We start from the raw sequence: 25,144 nt of genomic DNA, 5'->3' as shown, positions 1-25,144 counted from the left end.
ATAAATCGTCCTAACCGCGGGGAGGGGCACAGAGATAGGTAGGGAGCAGGTTTCTTAAAAATGTATCTCATATGTTGGACAAATTTATAACGTTTCAACTCTTCCAAGTGTGCATAGTTTTCAATCCAATCATCTAATTCAGATTTTTTAGATAAGGCACACAAAGTAGAGGTTTGAATGCCATTGAGCCTATTTGACCAGCCAATCTTTTCCAGGTATTCCTCCATTTGGTTTTTCATGAGAGGGAATGAAGAAGATTTATTAGTTTCATTATACAATGTATTCAGGAGAAGGTTTTCTGTAGATAGTGACATCTTTAAATAAAGTTCAGCTCTTTTTCTAAGGACTTGCGCTTTTAAAGATATCAGGCCCAATTCAAGTCTTAGGATAGACATTGGTATACAATTTGGGAGGCCAAGTAATTTCTTCCAGAATTTTCCTTCTAATATCTGGAGCCACCCCAAGTCCATGAGCTGCAGGGCTTCTAATCCGTAAATAATCATAGGGGTTAAAACCTGTAGATATAGTTGTCGTGCAGCCCAAACTGTGTATCCGCAGTGAGAAGTGGCAAAACGATATATTAGAGCACTGATTTGTGCCGCTCTCGTAATTCGAACTTGCTTACACATCGTGTATTGACCCTTAGGCTCTAATTCAATTCCCAAGTATCTATAGAAGGGAGTATATTGAATTCTAGACCCTTGTATTTGTAGACTCACTCTGGCGATTTTCTTATTGCTGATGACCATCATCTGGGTTTTGTCTAGGTTAATAGTAAGGCCATTTCTATTGACATAGCTCCATAGTGCCTCTGCAGAGTTTCGAAGACCTTTGATTGTATGGTCCATAATGACTAAGTCGTCTGCATAGGCTAGAACTGGACAGTGAGCGGGGCCAATCTTAGGTGGACAGTTATGGACTTCAGATAAGGCTTTTGGAATATCATGAACAAAGAGATTATATAGTGTTGGTGCTGTCACACAGCCTTGCTTTACGCCTCGCGATTGATCGATCTTATTGGTCATGTTACCCTTTGCGTCTAATTTTAAAAAGACTGTGGTATCCCAATGTAGCTGTTTAAGGTAATATAGTATTCCCTTCGGGCATCCTAGGTTTTCTAATTTGGTCCACAATAAGTCTCTCGGCACTAGATCAAAGGCAGCCTTAAAATCAATGAATAATATGTATAGTGGTGGACTGCCGGGAGATCTGGCCTTGTTACGAAGTATACCCATTATGATCAAGTTGTGCACCGTAGAATATCCACTCCTGAAACCACATTGGAATTGATCCAAGATCTTTTCTCTGTCCATCCATATATGGAGCTCTTGAAGTAAATATGTTGCAAATAATTTGCCCGTGGAATCCAACATAGATAATAAACGATAGTTTAAGGGGTCTGTACGACTTCCCCTCTTGTATATGGGGACCAAGGTTGCAGTTCGCCATGAGTCCGGTATAAGGCCATCTTTCAAAGTTTTTTCAAACAGTATTTTCAGAACCTCTGCCCAATATTCAGGATTGCTTTTTAGTATAACATTCGCTAGGCCATTGGGCCCAGGCGCTCTCGATGATTTAAGTTTTTTAATCATGATTATCAGTGAATCGATCGACACCTTGAAAGGAGGAGCAGGGCTGTTCCAGACCGTCGTCACCATAGACAAACCAGGTGACTGGTTATTGCGACTTCTCAGAAATTCCTCCCAGTGGCCCTTGTCGATAGGATTGTTAAGACTACTAATCGTTTCGCCTCTGGCCTGACTCAGTAAACTCCATATAGAGCGGGAGTTTCCTGTGCATAATATTTGAACTGTCTTTTGCCATTTAGCTAATTTAAACGCATAGCGTTTTTGTCTAAGCCAAGATCTAAAGGCATTTTTGCATTTCTTACTGGAAATCAGGTAGCTATCCCAGGTGGTAGAGTTTTTATGTAACATCTTGAGTTCTGCTCTTAAGATTCTTTTAGCATCTCTGATTTCAACATCAAATGTGTTAGTTACTTTGGCATCAGGAGCGATTATGTTAATATTCACAGCGGCGTGGTTGTGTGAGAAGGAAGTTATCCACTTTTCAATATCATTGCCGGACATACTGAGAAGGGCAGCATGGCCTATAGCTGTCATTTCATTCATAGCTTCTACGGCTTTTGTGATATTTTTATCTGACCAGCGAATATTTGAAGAAGTGTGGTTCGTTCTCAAATCGCCAATCGGTCGAGGGCAAGTATGTTGAAGAACAAAATTAAATGTTAGCAATAGGGAGGAATGGTCGCTCCAATCATTGTCACTGACCTTCATATCCGCAGTCAGATTAGCCATTGAGGGATTTACAAAAATGTAATCTAGAGTACTACGGGCTCTGGTGTTTCTCCATGTAGATTGACCTGGATAGTCACTAGGAGTTCTACCATTCAAGATTTCAAAATCCCAAGCGTTGAAAAAATTGAACCACAGCAGTCCCTCCACGTTCGCCTCCTTGTGCCACATCATGCCAATGTTCTTCAATGAGGGATTATTAGTCTTACTCATCGGTCCCATAATATGGCAGTTGAAGTCACCTACGATTGTTACCAGATTGTGGTCAGAATCGACCATCCAATCGATCAGCAGAGAATGGCAAGCTTCCCGGATGAGATCTCTGTATGGAGATTCAGGTGGATTGTAGAGGGAGATCACTAACATCTTCTCCACTTTATCTTTACCAGTGAGTTCTATCTCAACAGCTAGTACAAATTCGTCTAAATTCGAGTGGATCCTCGAGGATTTTAATGGGTGTATGATTCCAGTTATAAGGCCCCCATACGGTCTTCCCTTGGGACCCTTTTTGGCTAATTCCTGATGAATTGAATAGCCATTGAGAACGGCCCGAGTGGTGAGCCACGTCTCCTGTAGACAGATGCATGTTTTCCCTACTAGCAAAGAAGATGAGCCCACTGCCGATAATAAGTTTCCGACAGTTCCATGTAATTAAACTTTGATCTCATTGGGTTAAGGAAAGCGTCGGTAGGGACTCAGCAAGCCATTTAAGGACATTCTGCACATCAACTAGTTGTACTGCGTTGCCTTTAGGTAATTTCGGAACTATAGTTTCAACAGCTTTGGTGCTTGGTATATGTATTGGCCATTGTGGATCGATTGTGTTGGGGTCGGCGTCTACTTCAATATCCACTTCCCACAGACTTGCTTTGAAGCTGCGAATCAGGTTGGCAGTCGCTAAAAATTTACAGTGTAGTGCCGAGGTATTAGAATTCATCGCTTTCAAGGGCTCCACGTATTCAAAGTCTTCTGATCTCAGCACTCTAAACTGTGGTATAGAATACAGTCTAGTCATCAGCGCCGATCTAGAGAGCCAATCATGATCGCTGTTTTGGTACAGGTTTTTGATAATACATATCCTTCCACCTTGATATGGTATATTATTACCTTTATCGTCATTTGGGAGTTCCCCTAATGGCGCAGATACTATATCTGTTCGAGCTGGATTGATTGGTACGGTATTTGTGATATCAACTGCGGGGTTATCCTTCAGCTCATCAGAACATGATGAGTTATCTGAATCTCTCTCCTCCGCTTGAAGTGCAATAATACTTTTATTGGAGTCAATCTCCTCAGCTGAATTATTGATGGTGCTCTTCTCGAGAATGAGCCAACTAGTCAGTTTGTTCTCCCTGCTAGCAGTGCCTTTATTCACTCGAGGTGCCATGCGTTTAGATTTTTTCTTGTCTTGTTTAGGGGTGCTGCCTTTGGAAGGAGTGGAGATTTCTTCTTCCTGCTCCACTGTGTCCGGTGGTCTTAAGGTTGCCATTTGGCGCTTTTTCCTCGCAAGGGCTCTTTTAACCAGTCTTCGCTGTTTTCGTGAGTAGAAAACATCCACGTTCGTTGTGGTATTTGAGTCGATGTCTTCGGTCTCCGGGCAGTCTGGCGAGATGGTCTTCTCTTCCTTGTGAGGCGGATCCATATTACTGTTATTTGCTGTATTTCCTGATTGTAAAGTAAGAGTGACTTCCAATATCCTCCCACACATCTTTAGTAGGATGTTTAAAGCAAATTGCAGGGATGCAACCGAAGATTGCAAGTCACCCAAGGTTATTTGACTTTCTCCTTGATCCCTACTGCAATCAGGTTCTGATGATTCCAGATGTACATCCATGGTTGGAGAGGCAGATAGACTATTATATGTTTCACGCTGTGTGTGAGTAGGCAGATGTTGGTAGCTATCATTCTGGATCGCCGGATTGCTTCCTGGGTAAGGAGTCATAGATCTCTGCATAGATAAACACAGGTCCAATAGCGAGTTGTTATCTATTACACTTTCACCAAGTACCTCCGTGGAAGTATTCATACAGGAGCCCCCCGTAGATTTTTCCACAGGAAGTATTGGTATTGTAGTATTAGCGGTGTCGGGGAGCGAGAAAAAATCAGTGATTGCTCCTTTCTCCACAGGTGCTTCTTTGGGTCCTTTACTTCTATTTGTTTTTATTGTCGGAGTTCCGCTCTTCTGATTACGTAGATTATATCTCGTCGCAGAGCATTTCCTGACTGAAAGCATGTTGAGTCTTGAGACGCTTCTCAAATTAATAATCTCTGGCAACTCAATATCACGTGTATAGAGTCACTGTTTAGAGCAGTGTAATGGCAATTCCCTGAGCTAAATGTGCCTACAAGCTCGATTGCAAACACCCGATCACAGTCTATAAACTATAGACTTATCTGAATAGAAATCAAGTGGTCACAAGAAACTGCTGATTGTGTCTAATGTATGAAACCCGGATCCAAGGAGTCACCCACAGTCTCCTGGTAAGGTCAGCGTATGACTAGACCTCCGAACCCCAATACAAAGTGAAAACTTGGTCCTTCCAACGTTGATCGTAGCAGGGACCAAAACAGAGACCCAGAAAAAAAAAAAAAAAAAAGAGTAGCCGGATTTCAAGAATCAAGGGTCTTACCAAGTTCTTGCCAAGCCCTAGCGTTGGCGCTTCTGCTGGTAGGCAGAGCTCACTGCACCGGCCCCCCTCGGCTTCTTGCTGGTCCGTGCGCAGCCCGCGGGGCCCTCTGCAGCAGCGGCTCCAGGCGCAGGACCGTATATCAGCCGAGTGCCCGCCGCGATTCCGGTCCCTGGGCAAAGTACGGGGCCGCAGATGCTGGCACTCAATATATGAGGGATGGTGGACATACACACAGCGGCAACGCTGTTCTCTCCCGCAGCCTTGCCGATTAGAGTAACGGACCCGTTACAGTGTCAAAACGCGTCAAGCCGCACCACGTTCAAACGCTCGCATCAACAGAGCACAGAACTTAATGCATATCGGGAAAGAAAAATGTCAAAAATATGGTGAGGAGGCATCGAAAGTTACCTCAAGGGATCGAGGTAGCCAGTTGGGATAAATGTGCGAGGTGTTGTCTTTCAACATGTTCACGCGGGATCATAGGGCTAGGAACTAGACCAGATCGGCTCTTCAATCTGTGGGTGCAACAGCATATGGTTTAGGGAGCTGTCAAGTGACCCTTCACTAAAAAAGTTACGTGGGGCTGGTGGCTTACCTCCGCTCGTAGAACTACGAGTGAACAGAAGCTGGAACTGCGGTGGACCGAAGAACGCCGCTTTGCATTGCCAGGTTACAGCGTTACCAGGGTTACTCCTACAGATATAGACACGTGACCGCAACGCGTCTCAAGACAGGCGCGATGCGGATAAGAGATTATGCTCTATGCAATGAGACTGTTAGGACAAGCAATTATCAGTGTAGATGGAGATGATTGGGAAATAGTAGAATCAGAAAAAATAACTAAAATAAAAAACGAAAATGTGGACAATAGACATAGAAAACACACTGTGAAACCAACATTAATAGATAAATGTAAACAGAATAAAGCACAATTATCCACTGTGCACAAAAGTGTGAATAGTTGGGTTCACAGATAATAAAGAGAATAGTAAATGCACAGTATTAAACAAATGGCGGTATTCAAAGGAAAATAATGCTTGTTAAACATATGTGTCTCAAAAACAATTGCGCTTAACCATAACCAATCCAATGGTTGTAACAGTGAAATATACCATTTCTACACCGCTCGCATGTGGTAGCACCAGGTTGTGCTACCTTGGGTCCCAAACCTAAGTTCGGGAAAAGCGACACCGGTGTAGAAGTGTAAATGCATCAGTATGTAACAATTCCAATACAATATATGCTTCTATATGAGTCATGATGAACAACATAAGTGCCCTCCTCTCTCAAAGGGGACATCTAATGCCCAAAGGGTCCCGGTTCGAATGTTCAGAGATTATAGAGGGAAATCTCGCGCTTAAAACAACTGTATCACCACATTATTTTAAATCAAGCAAGGGGAGCATCAGTTCAAATGTAACAATGATAGTTGATCTCTTCATTCAAGCCATTGGGATAAAGGCTCCCAAGTTTGTCTATCCAAAAGGTTTCCCTTTGGTTGAGCCGTGAGGCCCAAATCCTCATGGGGATTGGTTTTCTTCAGTACTTCCAGGATAAGGAATCTGATTTGAGTTAAGTTGTTGCTTTCATCACGCCAGTGACGAGTCACAGCCGAGTTAGGGTTAGAATTACGTATACAAGAACGGTGTTCGTTCCAACGTACCTTAGCCGATCTCATGGATTGTCCAACGTAATACTTACCACAGGGGCATTTAATACCATATATAATGTTCACACTATCACAGGTACCAAATGTTTTCAAGAAAATCTTGTTGCCTGTTCTGGGATGGTATATCGTATTGCCCTTGATCACCAGATTGCAGTTGGTGCAATGTAAGCACGGATATGTCCCTGTACGTAAATTGATGGGTTCCTTCACGGGTGGCCTCGTGTGGACCAGTTCGTCTCGTAGGTTTTTGCTCCTTTGGTAGGCAAATTCTGGAAGTTGTTTAAAAAGATTTTGTACCCTAACATCATTCTTAAAAATAATCCAATGTTTTTTGATGGAATTCTTAATCTTGTTGCTCTGAATAGTGTTACAGTACAGAACTTGCTTACATAGTTTGAAAGAAGTGAAAGCAGTCAACAAAACAGTGCCAGGCTAGAGTTTAGGAACTATATAACTTCAAAATCAATTTCTGTAACATGTTCCGTGTGTTGTTCTCATTGGAAAAATTGCATGTGGTCTCCTTTCCTATAATTTAAAACAGACTTCACAAATTCTGAAAATAACATGCAACACTTCACAAATAAAAGTGTGACCCTTACGTAGAGCCAAGGTAATCTGTTTTGACCACCAAGTATTCCACACATTACTCACTAGCCAGAATCAACTTTTACTGGCTTATACGGTAGCTCGGAGCAAGGTAAACTGAGTCACCCATTACACAATCACACACTAAAACATGAAAAAACAGCCTGAAACACTTAAAAAGCAAGCTGATTCTAGGTGTGTGTGATTGTCACCTAGAGAATGGAGGTAAACGGATCAGTCTACATTTCAAAAGACAATCTTATAGATTGTTGCAATTCCAGGGGTGCACCTAGACTAAAATTTAGACGGGGGGTAACCCTTCAAATGTTGGGAGAAGCACTAACTTCGGAGACGGTGGAGGGGTGGCAAACTTACTTGTGAAGGGGCATTTAACTTGATTACTTGTAATAAGACTATTCTAGTGCAGCTTCAATGTTACAATCAGTTAACTCTCTCCTTTAAATCTGAAACACCCACTTCTTGCAGATCCTGAAGGTCCTAGAAAGTGTCAAAATGGCAGATGGTGTGCAATGAAAGACTCAATATCATAGCATAACAGGACATTGCAGAGTGTGGGGCAGTACTCTGGACGGCCCAAGCAACTTCAGTGGCTGGGAGCAACAGGGGAGAAAATGTAATGTTGGTTCTACCAGTCTGCTATACTAGAATCTCTGGTGCACGGACTGGCTGTGAGACTGTTTGCCTGTCAAATCCAGTGTTACGAGACTGGAAGAGGGCCAGTGCAGCAATAATGCATTTCTATGCGGCAGTATTGGAGCTACTAGCATAGGAGCACCAGCGTACACCAATGTGGCCCTACTACACTTATTAAAACTGTCCTATGTGTAATCATTTATAAGCACTCCAATTTTTTGCAGTTGAAATTAGGGTGAGATTACAATATTTGCCCAGGATCACACACTTACGCTAAACAGCGAAGCAGGAATTTTAACCCACACTTTCAATTTGGGCATGGCCACTTTCTTCCAGGCTTTACTTAGAACAAATATTTAAGTTTTGGGTGTCAAGACCTACACACATAACAAAATCGTGCTCTAGCTGCTAACTCTAGTGATAATAATAGTGCAAGTTCAGTTCAACGTTATTAGCAGTCGCCATGCTCGACCTGCTCCTTTACTTAGAAACAAGTGACCTTTAAAATAAAATATGTGACAAAGAGTGCATTTGAAATGCAGAGCCTGTTTATTGGAAAGCCAACCCAAAGTCATGACATCAAACAGCTCACATCATGATATCTCATGAGTGTGCCAATGGCGCTATATAATTTAAGCAAAAACAAAGAGGTGATGGCTGGAAGGCTTAGAATTAATCTTAAACCTCTGGCAATTGCTCTGGGCAACCCTCCAGACAATCGTTCTTCGCCTGCCAAGCAATTATAGAACAGGAAAAGACCATATGCAAATCAGGCTTGGTCCAACCCCCAAAGGGGCAGTCCCGTCCAAACTGCTAGGTCCCATTCCTTCTGCACAGCACCCCGGGACCCACATTTGAGCATACCTGTAGGCTGTCCCACTCGGCCTGACAAAGCAAAAACAAAGAGGTGATGGCTGGAAGGCTTAGAATTGATATTAAACCACTGGCATTGCTCTGGGCAACCCTCCTGACCATCGTTTTTCACTTGCCAAGTCATTATAGAATGGGGAAAAACCATATGCAATTCAGGCATGGCCCCATCCCCAAAAGGGCAGTGCAGCCCGAACTGCTAGGTCACATCCCTTCTGCACAGCATCCTGGGCTCCACATCTGGGTATACCGGTCCCAAACGGGGAAAGGTACACGAGGGAGATATGGGGCATGAGCGGGGGGTGGGGGGAACAGGAGGGAGACACAGGGCATGAGCGGGGGGTGGGGGGTACAGGAGGGAGACACGGGGCATGAGCAGGGGGTGGGGGGTACAGGAGGGAGACACGGGGCATGAGCAGGGGGTGGGGGGAAAAGGAGGGAGACACGGGGCATGAGCGGGTGTGGGGGGGAACAGGGGAGAGACACAGGGCATGAGCGGGGGTTGGGGGAAAGACACGGGGCATGAGCGGGGGGTGGGGGGAACGGGGGAGAGACACAGGGCATGAGTGGGGGCTGGGGGCAACAGGAGGGAGACACGGGGCATGAGCAGGGGGTGGGGGGTACAGGAGGGAGACACGGGGCATGAGCGGGGGGTGGGGGAACAGGGCAGACACAGGGCATGAGCGGGGGGTGGGGGGTACAGGAGGGAGACAGGGGGCATGAGCGGGGTGGGGGGTACAGAAGGGAGACACGGGGTGGGGGGAAGAAGGGAGACACGGGGCATGAGCAGGGTGTGGGGGGTAAAGAAGGGAGACACGGGGCATGAGCGGGGGGTGGGGGGAAGAAGGGAGACACGGGGCATGAGCGGGGGGTGGGGGGAAAGAAGGGAGACACGGGGCATGAGCGGGGGGTGGGGGGGAAGAAAGGAGACACGGGGCATGAGCGGGGGGTGGGGGGGGAAGAAGGGAGACACGGGGCATGAGCGGGGGATGTGGGGGGGAAAGAAGGGAGACACGGGGCATGAGCGGGGGGTGGGGGGGAGAAGGGAGACACGGGGCATGAGCGGGGGGTGGGGGGAAAGAAGGGAGACAGACACGGAGCATGAGCGGGGGTGGGGGTGAACAGGAGAGACACGGGGCATGAGCGGGGGTGGGGGGTACAGGAGGGAGACACGGGGCATGGGCGGGGGATGGGGGGTACAGGAGGGAGACACGGGGCATGAGCGGGGGGTGGGGGGAACAGGGCAGACACGGGGCAGAGCGGGGGTGGGGGGTACAGGAGGGTGACACGGGGCATGAGCGGGGGGTGGGGGTACAGGAGGGAGACACGGGGCATGAGCGGGGGGTGGGGGTACAGAAGGGAGACACGGGGCATGAGCGGGGGGTGGGGGGGAAAGAAGGGAGACACGGGGCATGAGCGGGGGTGGGGGGTAAAGAAGGGAGACACGGGGCATGAGCGGGGGGTGGGGGGGAAAGAAGGGAGACACGGAGCATGAGCGGTGGGTGGGGGGGAAAGAAGGGAGACACGGGGCATGAGCGGGGGGTGGGGGGAAAAGGAGGGAGACAGACACGGAGCATGAGGCATGAGCGGGGGGTGGGGGTGAACAGGGGAGACACGGGCCATGAGCGGGGGGTGGGGGGGGAAAGGAGGCAGACAGACACGGAGCATGATTTACAACTGTTGTAAATTGCGTTTTTTTCTCTCTCTGAAAGCCCGGACCATGTGAGATTATATCAGATAGAGGTCCGGGCTGTCAGAGAAAAAAAAACGCATTTTAAAACAGACAGTTGCTTGATCATCCGACTCGACTTCGGAATGATCAAGCGCTTTTCAATTGCATTTTTATTTTCTCTCTGACAACCCGGACCATGCGAGATTATATCAGATAGACCTCCGGGCTGTCAGAGAGAAAATAAAAATGCATTTGAAAAGTGCTGCCAGATACAAAAACAAACACCTAACACCTCCAAACGGTGCTGAAAGTGCTACAAAACACCTCAAACACCCTCCACGTGTGGCCCTGCTACTTGTACATTTCCCCTCACAGCCTACAAAAACGCACAAGGGAATAGGAATTAAACTGGGCCTTTTAAAGACGGTTTAACTTCCTTTAACATTCAGGATGCTTACCTGGCTGATGTCACCGCGTTTGCAGCCTCCTCTCTCAGCTCACTCTGCAAATAAAAAAATGCAGCAGGACACGTGTGTTTCTGGAAAGGTCTTCCAGGAGGGGGCGGTGAGGGGGTGGTTTGAGCCCTGGATTAGGATACATTCTTCCGAGAGAGACTGTCAAGGGAAGTGTCTGCCTGCCTCAAGGCAGGAGCTTGCTTACTACAGTGCCATCTAGTGGCAGAAAGTATTTTTTTTTATTAATAAATACAGCGTACATGGTACGCAGTAGAAAAATAAAGAATCCGTATTTCCTTTCATTATATGCGTAAAAAGGGACGTTACGCACCTTAACTGTAGGGCTGGGCACACGGGTGGTATTGTGGTAGCTATAGACTTTTATTGTGGGGAAATGAAGAAGGAAAACTATATCCTGTAAGGGAAGCATGGTAGAAGCTAGAAGTTTTAAAACCTTTATTAAATTCCTGGGGTTTGGAAAAACTCCTACTTTGCCCTATAGCTATGATGGGAGTAGTCTCTACCATCAAATAATAAAGAAAACACAGTCCTAGTCAGTCTATGTCAAATCAAAATGTCCTATACTAAAAAAAAAACAAATGCTTGCCCTATCTCTTATACAAATATTGTGTAAAGGTGAATGTGTATGCAAAGGAACGTCAGTGTTATAACATAAAAGTTTGAGGTGGCTGAGTCAGCTCTCCTCCCCATGTTGGATGGACAGCACAGAGTAAGGGGACCACCGTAGACAGGATGAAACACACTGGCTCAGGTTATCAAAAAAAGGGCAGTCCAAAACGTGGGTCGAGGCCCGATTGGCCTTCCACGTTAAAGTCACTTACTTTCAGTTCACTAAAAGTTCTTTCACAGTTCAACAAAAGTTCACATAGGTCTCCCTATGTTGGGCTCGGACCTCTCAACAAAAAGTACCTGATTCAACGTCACGTAGGTCTCCCTCAGTCGGGCTCGGACCTCTCAACAAAAAGTACCTGAATCAACATCACGTAGATCTCCCTCAGTCGGGATTGGACCTCGCAATGATAGCACTTGCAGGGGTTCCTTTCCCCAAGCTTTATTCAGATTCATTAGGGGTTCCCTTCCCCTAACTTATTTCATATTCCAGGTCTCCCTCGGTCGGGCTCGGACCTTCCACTGATGTCGAAGACTTTCAAGTGTGCACAGCTTTTTCCATAGACCTCCACAGGACCACTTTGACTTTCACTTTATCTCTTCCTTAGTGTCTCTTGGTCTTGGTAGTTCCACAGCACAATCAGGAAAATTCAAAAATCTTTCTCTTAAAGCAATCACCTTTTAACTTCCCCTTTCAATGGGATTGATATTGACCATTGCCCCCTTCAGAGTTAGTTCACTTTGACGTTTTTCAACAAGACATGAGACCATTTCGTGGAGACTTTAGAGTGAGCAATTTCCTTTCGCGGGACCACTCCGCTACTCTGTATCACTGGCTTCACTGTTATCAGTAATGTTGAAGTTCACTACTGGTTTGCTTTCTTTCGCGTCTCATCAGCACGCGCGCAACCTTCAATTGTAAGATATACTGTTGCGGCTTCAATCTTTCCTTGACACAAACCGCCTTTCATCTGTTTCGCTAACTCACTGGTTTTGTGCATTCCTTTCTTTTCTCTGTGGCTTTGATTCTGTGGCGTGGCCTCACCTCCCCAACTCTGCAGTTCACCCAGGAGGGTTGCTGGCGTGCTTGAAACACAATGCTGGCATCTTGGCTGGATTTGGCTTTCTTTGCATATCCCTCACGGTTTCCCAGAGGCAACAACCTCCTGCAGGGATCTTCAGGGTTTCTCTACAACTCTCTCTGGTCCCTCGATCGGTCGTCCTACTCCAGTGAGTTTGCCTTCGCCCCGGAAGATCTGCTCCTTCTCGTGCCTCACCGTGCTCAGTGTGTCTCAAACTTTCTCATGACATTCAGAAAAGGGCTAAAAACCAAGCTGTTCAACTAGACTATGCTCAAGGGAGTTCCACTGTAACCATGGAACACTCCCACTATAATCCTGTCGAACCTGTTCAATACTGTTCTCATGAAAATGCTTTAAGTTGTATTGCTCAATATTGCCCTGATGAATATGCGTTAAGTTGTACCTAAGTGAATATACTGTAACAGCGCCACAATGCCTCAGGGCCGTTGTGCGCTTTATAAATTCAAATAAATAAATAAATACATAAATAAATAATGTTCCACCTTTTATCCGTGTGGGCGGAGCTAATGGGAATCAGATGTATGTGATTAAGGTCAACTGCCTCACTTTGCCTTACCTTATTAACGGGACAAGTCCAATGAGATATGCAAGTGTTAGCCTTTTTACTCTGTCCTCCTCTTCCTAGGCCCAGTGTTTGTGTAGAAAGGGGGAAGGAGGGGAGTTGGAAGGTCAGAGAATCCTAAAAAATAGGATGAGGTATGGGACAGGAAAGGCGGGGATAGCGCGTCTCACCATTGGTTGCCTTACCCACACTCCCCAAAGATCCGCCACCCAGGTGATCCTCCTGCACTGGTCCACCCCCAGGGTCTGGATCCAAAGAGAGAGAGAGAGATCCCCGGGGACTTGTAAGGGAGACACCCTTTGGTTTCTCACAATCCCTATTTCTAAGAGGAGTTTCCCTGCCTCAACTAAAATCCTAAGGATTCGGTCAGGATGTCCAAGAAAATAAATAGTCCACCGTCCTGTGTCAGCAAAACTATTTCCATCCCTTACACTAATAACTAAATCAAAAGGCTGCTCTACAGTTTGTGGTCCAGGAGAACGACTCCCTTCTCCTGGACTGGGTATAACTGTTCCGGGTGATGAGTTGATCCAAATGTGCATTACCAGGGGGAATGACTCCCTTCCCCTGGTCTTTCATTAATGTCCACAATGTAGAACACCAGGGGGATGACTCATTTTCCCTGGCCTCAGAAGAAGGACTCACCTTTCCTGATATCTCTTTCTATGGATTTCACAATCTAACTGAACCAGGGGTATTGCCTCCCTTCCCCGGGTCTCTCTTGTTCTTGATATTGGCAGTTCACAATGCCAGGGGAGAAGTCTCCCTTCCCCTGGCCTTCTCAGGCTGAATTGGCAGTTCAAATGCCAGGGGGAATGTCTCCCTTCCCCTGGAATTTCTTAGGCTAAATTGGCAGTTCACAATGCCAGGGGGGATTTCTACCTTTCCCTGACCTTTCTCAGATAAAAACAGATCGATATAGCTCCCCAACCCTTGTTTTCTTAAAGATTTGTTTAGGCAGACCTGGTTCACTAGCCTGCCAGATACTGCCATGAAGAAGATGGTTAGGGAGGCTCTCCCTCTCAAGTTGCGTGTCCGCGACCCTACTTCCTCTTTTAGTTATTCTTCTCGATAGACTTGGTTCACTCTCCTGCCAAGTAAGATCATAATTACAGTTGTTCCAACTATTTTTAACTTTACCTGGGTCTCAGACACGGGGTTCAGGGTTTCTTTCTCCCCCTTTCTCTCTCCTGACAGCCCAAGTAGTCGCTGGAGGATAGCTCAGGGGCAACGCACTAGCCTTGGAAACAAGACGCCACAGAGCAACTGGGTATTAAGCGCGTTATAAATAACCAATTACATTACATTACAAGTACCGTCTGGGTCTCTGCCAGTTCTCCTCCGTCAGTTGCATGCTCTTCTGACAACCTCTTGGGCTTCCTTAACTGTTGTGCTGCGTTGGGTCTGCAGTGTTTCCTGCTGGGTGGCTTGCGCGTCTTTCCCGACCGTGTGGTCCGGTTACTGCTTCTTCCCGGACTTCCGCTCTTCCAGCACTCCTGTCAGCACAGGCACAGTGGACCAGATAGGGACACCAAGGCTCCCTCGCTCGTATCCTGATCAGTGGTCTCCTCCTCTCTCCACACGGGACGTCATTCATGCTTGTGGAACCTCCTGCGAGGGTCTGACAACAAAGTAAGTCCGATGGAGCATTCTTCATGGCTCCGCACCTCTTCCTTTTCCCAGTACTTGTCTGGTATACCTACTTTGGGGAGTTCACACTCTTCTTCGTCCCAGTACTTCCTAAAGTTCTAGTTTCACAAAAGTACAAAGGAACAATAGGCAAGGTGATGGTGTATGGAGGTGTGTAGAGTAGGGAGGGAGGTAGTTAGCAGAGGTGTGGGTAGGACTGGTAGATCGCGTTCTCCTGTGTCCTCCCTGTATCCCAGAGGGGGAATCCCTCCCCATGAGATCCTCCCACTGTGAACCACCCCCAGGAGGACTATCGGGTAGCGCCCTTCCCCTCCCTGGCCTCATGAGAAGGGTCTCCCCCCTCAGGGAGAAGGGACGACATCACAAGATTCATCACAGTAGGCTGATATCCCTTGGTGCGGTCCCCAAGTGGTCGGGTGATTTTTGGCAAATCTCGTGACTAACCTCCGGTAGTAGTTGCAGAATCCCAGGACACTCTGCAATTTCTCCAGAGTCTGAGGTTGTTGTCAATCATAACTCTGCATCTCTGCAAAATGCAAATCAACGTTTAGACTATTGTGGTATGGCTATTTATATTGTTCTCTTTCTCTCTTTCTCTCTCTAGGATGTGAAGAGCGTCTTGAGCAGGTACGTCTCCTCTTGCGTTGATGAACCCTCATTGTGGACTCCCTTTTATCCGGTGGATGTCCTCTGTTCCTCACATTTATTACATACTACAGACCCCGGCTCCATCGTCACTGAAGGAAGAGTCCTGTCTCTAAACTCACAGTGCAGGTCCCTACCTTCACTCTAACCCTATATACACCATACAGGTCTGTACTATTACCACTTGCAAGCCTCTCCCTCCTCTCTCTAAACTCACAGAGCAGGCCCATCCTTTTGTATAACCCTAAAGACCCTATATATACTCTGTACTATTACCACTTGCAAGCCTTTTTTTTCTTTTGTTTTTTCTCTCTCTCCCTTTTTATTAGCACGGGCCGCCTCAGCCAATCAGAATGCTGGAAACGTGGGCTGTAGCTTGTGGTACTAGTCTGCATTCGGAGCAGTCTAAGAGTTGCTCACGTTTGTTCAGCACTCGCTCACTTTAGTTCTCTCGTTCACTGCTCTTGGCTGCCATGAAAATAGAAATTGCGCTTTTTTGCTTTTGAAAGAGACCTCTTCCTGTTTTAATTGCAGAGTTCTACAAAAAATGCAGCGACCCTTTAGCTTCCGCCCCTGGAAGGTGCTCAAGGGTTACGAATGGCGATGATCAGCGGCCACATGAAGGCATGTTTGATTCAGTTATGCTTGAGCATGTCATGAGCGCTTAGTCACCTGACTTGCGTCCGCACTTGGCTAATTCCATCATCACTAATCCAAGGGAACTAGCAAAGATGGCTGACTTGTGGCTCTCTCACAGAGTCGAGCACAGCGATAAGGGGACAGGTAAGGCAGGCCGAAATTCTCCCTTCTTACAGTTCAACAAAGTAGAAATGGGTAAACCCCTTGTGGGTGGGCCCTAAAAGAAGGATGGCACCACTAACCCAAAGGTGAGTGGTGGTTCCTCAGTAATTCCCTGACTCCCCAGCACTTTCGGGGACTAACAGATTGCTGAGCTGTGCGCCTAAAGCAGGGCTCAAGTCGAGGGTACGTGCGGGTGGCGGCGTCCCCCCACTTTATTCAGAGAGCGGACGCCATCCCCCAGGGTTTTTTAGAGGCCGTGTGTAAAAGAAGACACTTTGACCGTCTTCTCCAAAATTTTGATTTTATGCGCCATCTGGGTTTCGAAACGCAGTTGCCAGGTTCACGGGTCGGGCACTTCACCATTACACTGTAAAACCGGGTGCAAAATAACAACTAAGGGTGAAATGTCACATTTTGGGACTGCACTCTCCATGGAAAACATTGGCATTGATTCTTGGGGTTTAAAACGTGCACACTTTTTAAAATTTTCAAACCCTAGAAAATATCCTCTTGGTTTTGTGTATGTCTTGTGCAATTTGTATGGTTATGCAAATCCAGTAGAATTAAATGTGCATATTTCACCGTTATATACTCATCTTGTGTCGTCACATCCCATGGCGTATGTTAATAAGTCCCCTCACTTTTTTCTTTAGGACTTGACCACTGGCCTCTGGTCACCGGGAGGCTTGCCCTTATGCAGACATCCCAGAGATGTCTTCAATTTCACTTAATGTGGCAGGGTCAAGACCCAGAAAGGAAGTTGGGGGAATGTTGGTAGGGGTTCCCTCCAATACCTAGCAGTATGTCCATTTCATTCTAGTGGAGAACCAACATACCACTGGAATCAGAGAAACTGCTGTCAGTACCACTGATGTTGACAGCACTTTCCTTGGGCCAGAGGTTCTACCAAATAGTCCTCTGCAGGCCGCTAAGTTATTTAGTGCCTCCTTAAGACTTTCCCTATTTTTAACATTTCCCTCTAGATAGTAAACTGGAAGTTAACTCTCCCTGTTGGTGTCCAAGAAAACTTCCCGGGCAAAGATTTGGGAATGACTTGAAAGGGAGAGGCATCTTTAAAGCCACCCCTCTCATCCCAGGAGTTGTAATGTTCAATTCTACTCCTGTGGGTTTTATGTGTTTTTAGTGAGCATTTTTCATTTCTGATTTTATTTTCACCATTTCTTTGTATTGCAAAATATGGGGGAGAACCCCCACACCCTTGCTGCCCCATCTCTCCACGCTCGCTCCTACTGACCCCCAAGTCACATTGCCTTATCCAAACACACTCCCTGCATTTTGCAGTAAAAACAAATTTGTGAAAATCAGTAATAAAAAATACCACAATGAAAAATATAGGGTAGCAAGTCTCTGTACCCTCTTGTCAAGGGTCAATTTATGAAAAGTTGTCCAGGTCCAAAAGATGTAGTACTAGTTTCTCTTCTATGTCTTTAGTGGTTAAGCCTTGTATTCTACCTGCTCATGCGGGTGAGGCTGAGAACCCAAAGTCCTCCTGGACCATTTGAAACTTCTACTGGGGGGGGGGGGGGCGCTGTTATGCACGAGCAAGATGGCTGCTTGATCCAGGAGCTCTGCAGCCTGAGACCGCAACGCAGTCGCAGAAACACCCTTTCTATGCACCATACGCGGCGAAAACGGCTAATGGTAGATCTAAGGAATGTATCTCCCTCCTCGCCGACTTTGAGACCTGCCGGTGCACCTGGACCACGGCTGGCCTTTGTGTGCATCCCGGCCTGCTGGCGCGGCTCACGTGTCTGTATTGGGCCCGCCTGCAGCATTATAGCAGGGGACCTGGACTGCGTGGGCTGCGAGGAGGGACCTGCAGCTGGGGGCGGGGGCGGCCACCTTCACTACTGTCACCCCTGACATACTCTCCATTTATTCCACAGACCCCTTTCGACAAGAGTGGAGCAGGACCGGGTGGAAGCCCTGCCTACTTATTTATTTATTTGAATTTATAAAGCGCCCAGCGACCCGCAGGCATTGTGGCGCTGTTACAGCAAGTTACCTAATACAGTTAGGACAGATAGTTCATAGGCAGTAATACAGTAGTACATGTTCAACAGCAATGTTGAGCGGGTGTTGGAGTTGCGCAACACACCGGCTCCCTTTCCATGTTGCCGTTGCCCTCCGGTGTGCGGCCTGCAACTGGATCTGTTTTGGCAGCGCCTGCAAATCATCACACGCGGCTGCTCCAAGTGGGGGGCTGGAAGCGCTGAAGCGGGTGACTGACACTGGGGAGGAATGCGAGGTGCTGGGACAGACAGAGCCCTGGGACCTGACGGTCACCAACACCTGTCTGGTTGGGTGCCCGGGGCCCCGGCCCGGAGTGCTGGGACTGCACCAACTGTGAGCATTGGAGAAAGAAACAGCATATCCCTGTGGGAGCGCCTGGACACATGGTGAATCTAGGCCCATATTAGCACTGCCCTTTGCCGCCAGAGCTGGGAATTCCACTGGAACCTTCTCTGGGCTGCGTTTTGTACACCCCCCAACCCCCACGGGGGGTGTGGATGACCGCTATGGCCGCCAGCCATAATCCTTGAGGCAGAACTATCCGGATAGGAAGCCAACCTTGCCCGGTGCCACTCACTGGGATCTGCACGCCACCATCCTGCTGGGATCACTACGTGATGCGCAAACTATAAGGCGTCCTGACCTGGTTACTATGCGGTCTCTGTTATTGACACAGCTGCACTAAAACATCCTCACTGTGCACAAAACTATCAGAAACATCAGGGGATCCATGCCTGGGGATGCGCTGCCTCCCCTGCTGACCCTGTACATAGCAGGCCCCAGCGCCCTCTGTCCTGACAGTGAGGTGGTGGGGGCAACACTTGTTTTGGGTGCAGGGGCCTGTGGTGCATCACGAGTGGCTGCCTGCTGACCCCGAAGACAACTGGGCCCCATGCACCTACGATTGACTAGCCACTGCTGCCGCTGCTGACTCAGCGCTCTTGCGCCCGGGGGGGCGTACCGCCTACCCCTGCTAAAGACAGTGCGGTGAGTGACTGCGCACCCGTGTGCCCTAATCCTTTACTCCTGAGATACTCACGGAGGCGCATATCCGCTCCCTTCCTGAACAAAAAGGCCAAATTCTACGTAGCAGTACTGGACCATAGGGCTACGTGCCACATAACTGCTATCCCTATATTGCGCATTGGGGCCCATAGCCACAGGAACTGCTGCACCCGGGCTGTGCCTGTTGCTCCGGCGGGGTGGTGCTCTCTGCTGGCATGGGGGCTGCGAACCCTTGGGGTCGGCCCCCTGAAGACCTCCTGCGCTGCGGGCGGGTGGCCGGCAGACTTGCAGGCGTCCCTACTACAGCTGGCCCACCCAGCGACCCGGGTGGGGCATACTACCCTGGACGTTGCACTCCATATCTCCACGACTCCCTAGACTCAAAGGCCCACGCCGGCGGTTTCTGCCCCACTCAGCCCATGTGCCCATCACCCTAACAGGAGGCGCTTGGACAAAGGAGGGGGCAAAAAACAAAGCTCCATAAATATGTTCACCAAAACTGCCAACAAAGAACCAGGAGAAACGGACGAGGCAGTGGCGGGGCCCTCTCCTTCCCACATTGGGGAGCCCACAGAGATGCAGCGGATGATGGACTTCATGTGTGAGGGGTTCACAACTCTCAACACCAATCTCGACGACATGAGCGGCACGATTAGTGCCATAAAGGCCGGCATGGAAAAAGACGATACCCGGGTAACTGAAGTTGAGTCCAGAGTCGGGCTAGCTGAAGACGACATCAACTCACTCAGGACTGACTTGACCGCGCTCACCAAGCAGGTGTATATTGTCAGCAAGAAAAATTAAGATTTGGAATCCCGATCACGGCATAATAACATACGCATAATTGGAATCCCAGAGGACAACATCACTGGCTCCATGGAGGACTATGTTGAGTGCACCCTTCTCTCCCTGCTCGAGGGCCCCCAGCTCTCGCCTCAGTTTGCTATAGAACGTGCTCATCGTTCATTAACTGCAAAACCTAAGCCGGGGGCCCCTCCCTGCCCAATTATTGCAAGAGTCTTGAATTACTGAGACAGGGATGCGTTACTGCGGGCTGCCAGAGCTAAGGGAGAGCTCATGTTGGGATCTAACAGAGTTCACCTGTACCTGGATTTCTCTGTCTCAGTGCAGCAAGAACGGAAATCCTTCATGGTGGTGAAAAAGAGACTGCGCAACCTGGGAGTCAAGTATGCTATGCTGTTCCCTGCCAAGTTGATAGTAGAACGCTCTGAGAAGGTTTACTTCACAATTCCTGAGGAAGCAATGAAATTCCTGGACCAACTCTTCCCTGGGGGATCCTGCTTATCCTCTCACTACACTAGTGACTGATCCGACTGGCCGTTGCTTAAGTACCAACGCAGGACTTACTATGAGTATCTCTGCACTGGGTCGCCAGTGCCAACTACTGTTTCCCCCATGCAACGTTTCTAACTCTATGCTACTGTGCATTCTATACTTGCGACTCTTTAACCTGCTGTGTTGCGGACCGGGCTGCATGACGCGAACAGCCACCCCATGCTAAGTTGCGAATGTTGTTGTTATAACAGTTATGGGGTTTTCACCCCCCTGATTGGGAGGAGGGTGTGGGGGGGGAGGGTAGAAGGGTAAAAGGAAAATGCTTGACGGGTGCGATAGGGCTATCAGCGAGCTATCACCTCCTAGAGTTTTTTTGACACAGTGCCGAACACTGGCCTGAATGGGGTAAATTACTTACTACTTACAATGGCCAAATGGCGGCTGATACACTGAGATGCATGAGTTGGAACATTAGAGGTCTGGGGAACCACGGCAAGATGCGGATGCTACAGCTGTATGCTGAACAACACAAGGCTTGAATCCTCTTTCTGCAAGAAACACATGCTATAGTGGCGGGCTGCGATACATTCGCTAAAAGCTGGGTGTAACAGCGCTTTTATATACAGTACTCTACCCAAAGCCGAGTAGTCCTGATCCTTATTCACAAATCGTTACAATATGCACCCAAGGCCACACGGGTCGACCCCCTTGGGCGTTATGTGTTGACGCATGGCGTGCTATCTGACCTGGAGGTGGTGATGCTTAATATCTACGGGACCAACATAGATGATCCTGACTTCTATATTCATGTTGCAGACTTGCTGGCAATGTACCCTCTAGTTCCTGTCCTGTGAGGCGTGGACTTCAATAACATTATAGACCTCAACCTGGACAGAACCGGAAATAAGGCCAAGCAGCTGACTAGAGCCGCCCGGACCATACTTGAGAGACAGACTGGACTGGGGGTAGAGGACGCCTGGAGACTGCTACATCCCCAGACTCGCGGATACACGTTTTTCTCAACAGTACACGATTCGCATTCTAGAATTGATCGGTGGCTCGTATCTGGGACACTAATAAAATTGACGATAGAAGCAGACCTACTCCCCAGGACATACTCAGATCATTCCCCCGATCACCCTGATGATGACATGGGGTGAGCAATAGTTCCCCAGACGCCCCTGGAGCATCAAGCCCCAGGCGCTATTAGATTCTGTATTTCGAGCCGAGCTAGAGGAATGTGTGGAAGACTATTTTAAAATAAACGCAGGCACGGTGGACTCCCTGGCTATCCTCTGGGATGCCTTTAAAGCTTATATCCGTGGTATGGCCCTTTCCAAAGAATCTGGGATTCTCAGGGCGATACGCCGCAATATACTAAATAGTGAGGCAACCCTTAAACCACTCGAAACACAATATGCTACAGACCCCACCTCCATTACACTAGGCGAAATAAAAGAAGCCCTGGACAGCTTCAGGGACCATGCTGAGAGGGAACGGAAGTTCCTCGACAACCCAGTAATAGCAAGACAATATGGCGAAGGGGAACGCCCGGGTAGGCTGCTGGCTAGGGTGGTGCGACAGGAGGAGGGTAGGAATCACATTCCCTTCAAGATCCTGATGGGATTTTGGTCCACACAGAACTGGGTGTAAACGAGGTATTCTGCTCCTTTTATGCGGCGCTCTTCGCCAAAAATTATGATGCATCCAGCTCGGATATAGACAAATTCTTGGAATGATTGCCGCTGTCTGTACTTTCCAATGATACTACAGAGGTCCTTGACAGACCGATTGAGTTGTCGGGAAATGGAGCTTGCTATCGAGGCATTGCCCTCCTGTAAGGCCCCAGGCCTGGATGGCTCACCACGGATTTGTATAAATGCTATAAGTCACTCCTCACGCCTCAGCTGTCTGCCCTATGGAGTGAGACCTGTGCGAAGGGAGAGCTGCCCCCCACATTCAGGGAAGCAGTGATTACTGTACTTCTTAAACCCGGTAAACCAGCTACGCATTGTGGTTCATATCACCCCCTGTCACTTATCAATAGTGATGTTAACATATTTGCAAAGGTGCTTGCCCTTCGGCTTGCTCCCTATATGACACATATCATACATGCAGACCAGTCCGGATTTGTTCCCGGATGCTCCACAGCTCTCAACCTTAGGCAGCTATTTAACATCCTGGCCCAAATTGATCCCAGTGTGGAGGCAGTTGCTGCTATACTGCTATACTGAACGTGCAGAAGGTTTTTGATTCAGTGTCCTGGTGGTTTCTTCGGGCAGTGCTCGACAAATCCCACTTTGGCCCCTGCTTCATCTCGTGGATACGGTTACTTTACACAAAGCCGAGGGCCAGCGTTTGTACCAACGGTCGACTCTCTTCACCATTTGATATTTGCAGGGGGACCAGAAAAGGATTTTTGCAGTAGTCATGGAGCCTTTAGCCGATCTGATGCAACAGAAACATGCGCAAAGGGGGATACGCCTTACTGGCACCCCCAAGATCATCTCGCTGTATGCAGATGACGCATTACTTTATATCAGGGATCCTGAGCGGACCCTCGCTCCCATCATGTGCGATGTCCTCCACTTCGGACTTGTGTCCGGGCTGCGGGTCAACTGTGCCAAGTCCAAACTGGTCCCCCTGACAGATTCTACTGCAGCCCCAACTGACCTCACAGGGTTTGCTTGGTCTCCTACCGAAACCAAGTATCTGGGGATTATAAGTACGAGGAAGCTCAAAACCTTGGATCCTATTTACGGCAGCTCAAGCCGAAGCCTTGCACTTGGGCTAAACTGCCCATAACCCTCAGGAGCAAGGTGTCCCTCCTTAAAATTATAATACTACCACAATTACTGTACCGTTTTCTAAATGTCCCAATTTGGCCTGGTACCGTGCTGTTCGATGAGCTGAGATTAGAGATAAACGGATTCCTGTGGCATTCCGGAGCGGTTAGACTAAAATCGGCCACACTCACGAGACCATATAACCAGGGTGGTCTAGCGGGCCCAGCCTTTGAGAAATACTAGATCGCAGCCCAGGCCCAATACGCAGCGTACTGGTTCGCTGTTGATCCCCCACTTCCACACTATCAAATCGAGCGACATGCGGACCCCGGGACCTTCGCTCCTTGGTACTAGCCCCACTGTGGAAAGGAATCTAAGTGATTTTACCGAACCCAAAGGTTCGACTTCCCAAAATTTGACTTTTTTTTGTTTTTTTTAATTTGCCGCAAATATATATGTAAGGCCCCCTCACCTTACCCGTATACATTTTTTATATACTTTACCCCCCCACATATATAAATGCGGAAAATTGGGGGTTGAACTTTTGGGAGTGGAACTTTTGGGGTCAGATAAAATTGTTCTAAACCGTGGAAAGACCCTTGGCGCCCGGCCCAGCGGTCATAAAAGCACTGGCGTGGGATAAAATAAGGCGACACATCAGTAATCCTCACCCATATCACAGGGACCTACCACTATGGAACCTCTGCCCAGGGTTTCCTAAAATAAGCAGAACCGCTGTGGACACATGGGCCGGCTGATGGCTACTCTGTTCTCTAGGCGACATGCTCAAAATGGGCTCCTTCGTTCCGTGGGCTGATCTACCTAAACGTCCAGGTGTGCAGTCCTCCCAATGGCTGCAGTATGCAGGGCTCTGCCACGCAGTCAAGAAGACATGAAGGATTTCCCCTCACCACCCCCGGACGAACCACTTTTAGCACTAATAGCGGGAAGTGTAGTACCTACTGGGATAGTATCCAGACTATACAAGCTGCTTCAGGAAAGGATTAATAAACCGCTTTCTAAGCTCCGCGAGACATGGGGAAGGGAATTGGGTACCGACATCCCTGACGAAGGCTGGGAGGCTATGTGCATGCAAACCCGGGAGGTTTCTCTGAATGCTAGGTTCCGCCTGATCCAATTCAAGGTGCTACATAGATTCCATTACACCCCAGCTAGACTACACATCATGTCCCATGATCACACTCTCCACTGCCCCAGGTGCCACATGGATGACGCAGGCAACTTCCACATGATTTGGAACTGCCCCAGAATCATGGGGTATTGGGGTGGTGGTTTGCACTGCTGTATCTGCTATGCTAGATTGCACAATTGATCCGAATCCTACGAACTGCCTGTTCCATGAGTGTTCAACACTTCAGGGAGCCTGTCGTAAACTGGCTAGCCTGTGCATGATCCTTACGGTGCGCTGTATACTGCTGCTGTGGCTTAGGCCAGCTAGTCCCACCATCGAACAATGGCTCCACGATGTAACCTGGGCATCAGAAAATGAGGAACGCTAAATCTCCCTGCAACCAACCTGCTGCAAACCCCCAGACATCTGGCCCCCTTTCCGAGGGTACCTGCAAACAATCACCACTGACGGTCCGGTTGCCATTGATCCCCTTTGAACTCTGAAAACTGCATGTGTTAGTTTGAACTCTGAAAACTGCATGTGTTAGTTTCACATTTGTTACCTCATGATAAGCGCCACACAGCGGTAATGTACTGTAACATAATCGGGAATGAGACCACTTCTAAATTCATGTTACCTTGTATAATACT

The 25,144-nt window shown here is 48.1% G+C and overlaps 1 protein-coding gene across 5 annotated transcripts in view; it reads left to right on the top strand.

Moving 5' to 3' along the window:
- Positions 1–25,144, top strand: part of LOC138521792 (E3 ubiquitin-protein ligase TRIM39-like) — a 128,723-nt gene that overhangs the window by 43,361 nt on the left and 60,218 nt on the right. For all 5 annotated transcript variants that reach the window (XM_069634883.1, XM_069634884.1, XM_069634881.1 and 2 more), the window contains one exon: positions 15,400–15,422. In XM_069634883.1, the coding sequence (XP_069490984.1) occupies positions 15,400–15,422 (23 nt within the window). The remainder of the gene's footprint in view (positions 1–15,399; positions 15,423–25,144) is intronic.

Source organism: Ambystoma mexicanum, chromosome 13 (assembly GCF_040938575.1).
Source record: "Ambystoma mexicanum isolate Mex_15411 chromosome 13, UKY_AmexF1_1, whole genome shotgun sequence".
Classification (NCBI taxonomy): Eukaryota; Metazoa; Chordata; class Amphibia; order Caudata; family Ambystomatidae; genus Ambystoma; species Ambystoma mexicanum.
The sequence above is the reverse complement of the archived record's forward strand: the minus strand, read 5'-3'. Positions and strand labels throughout refer to the sequence as shown.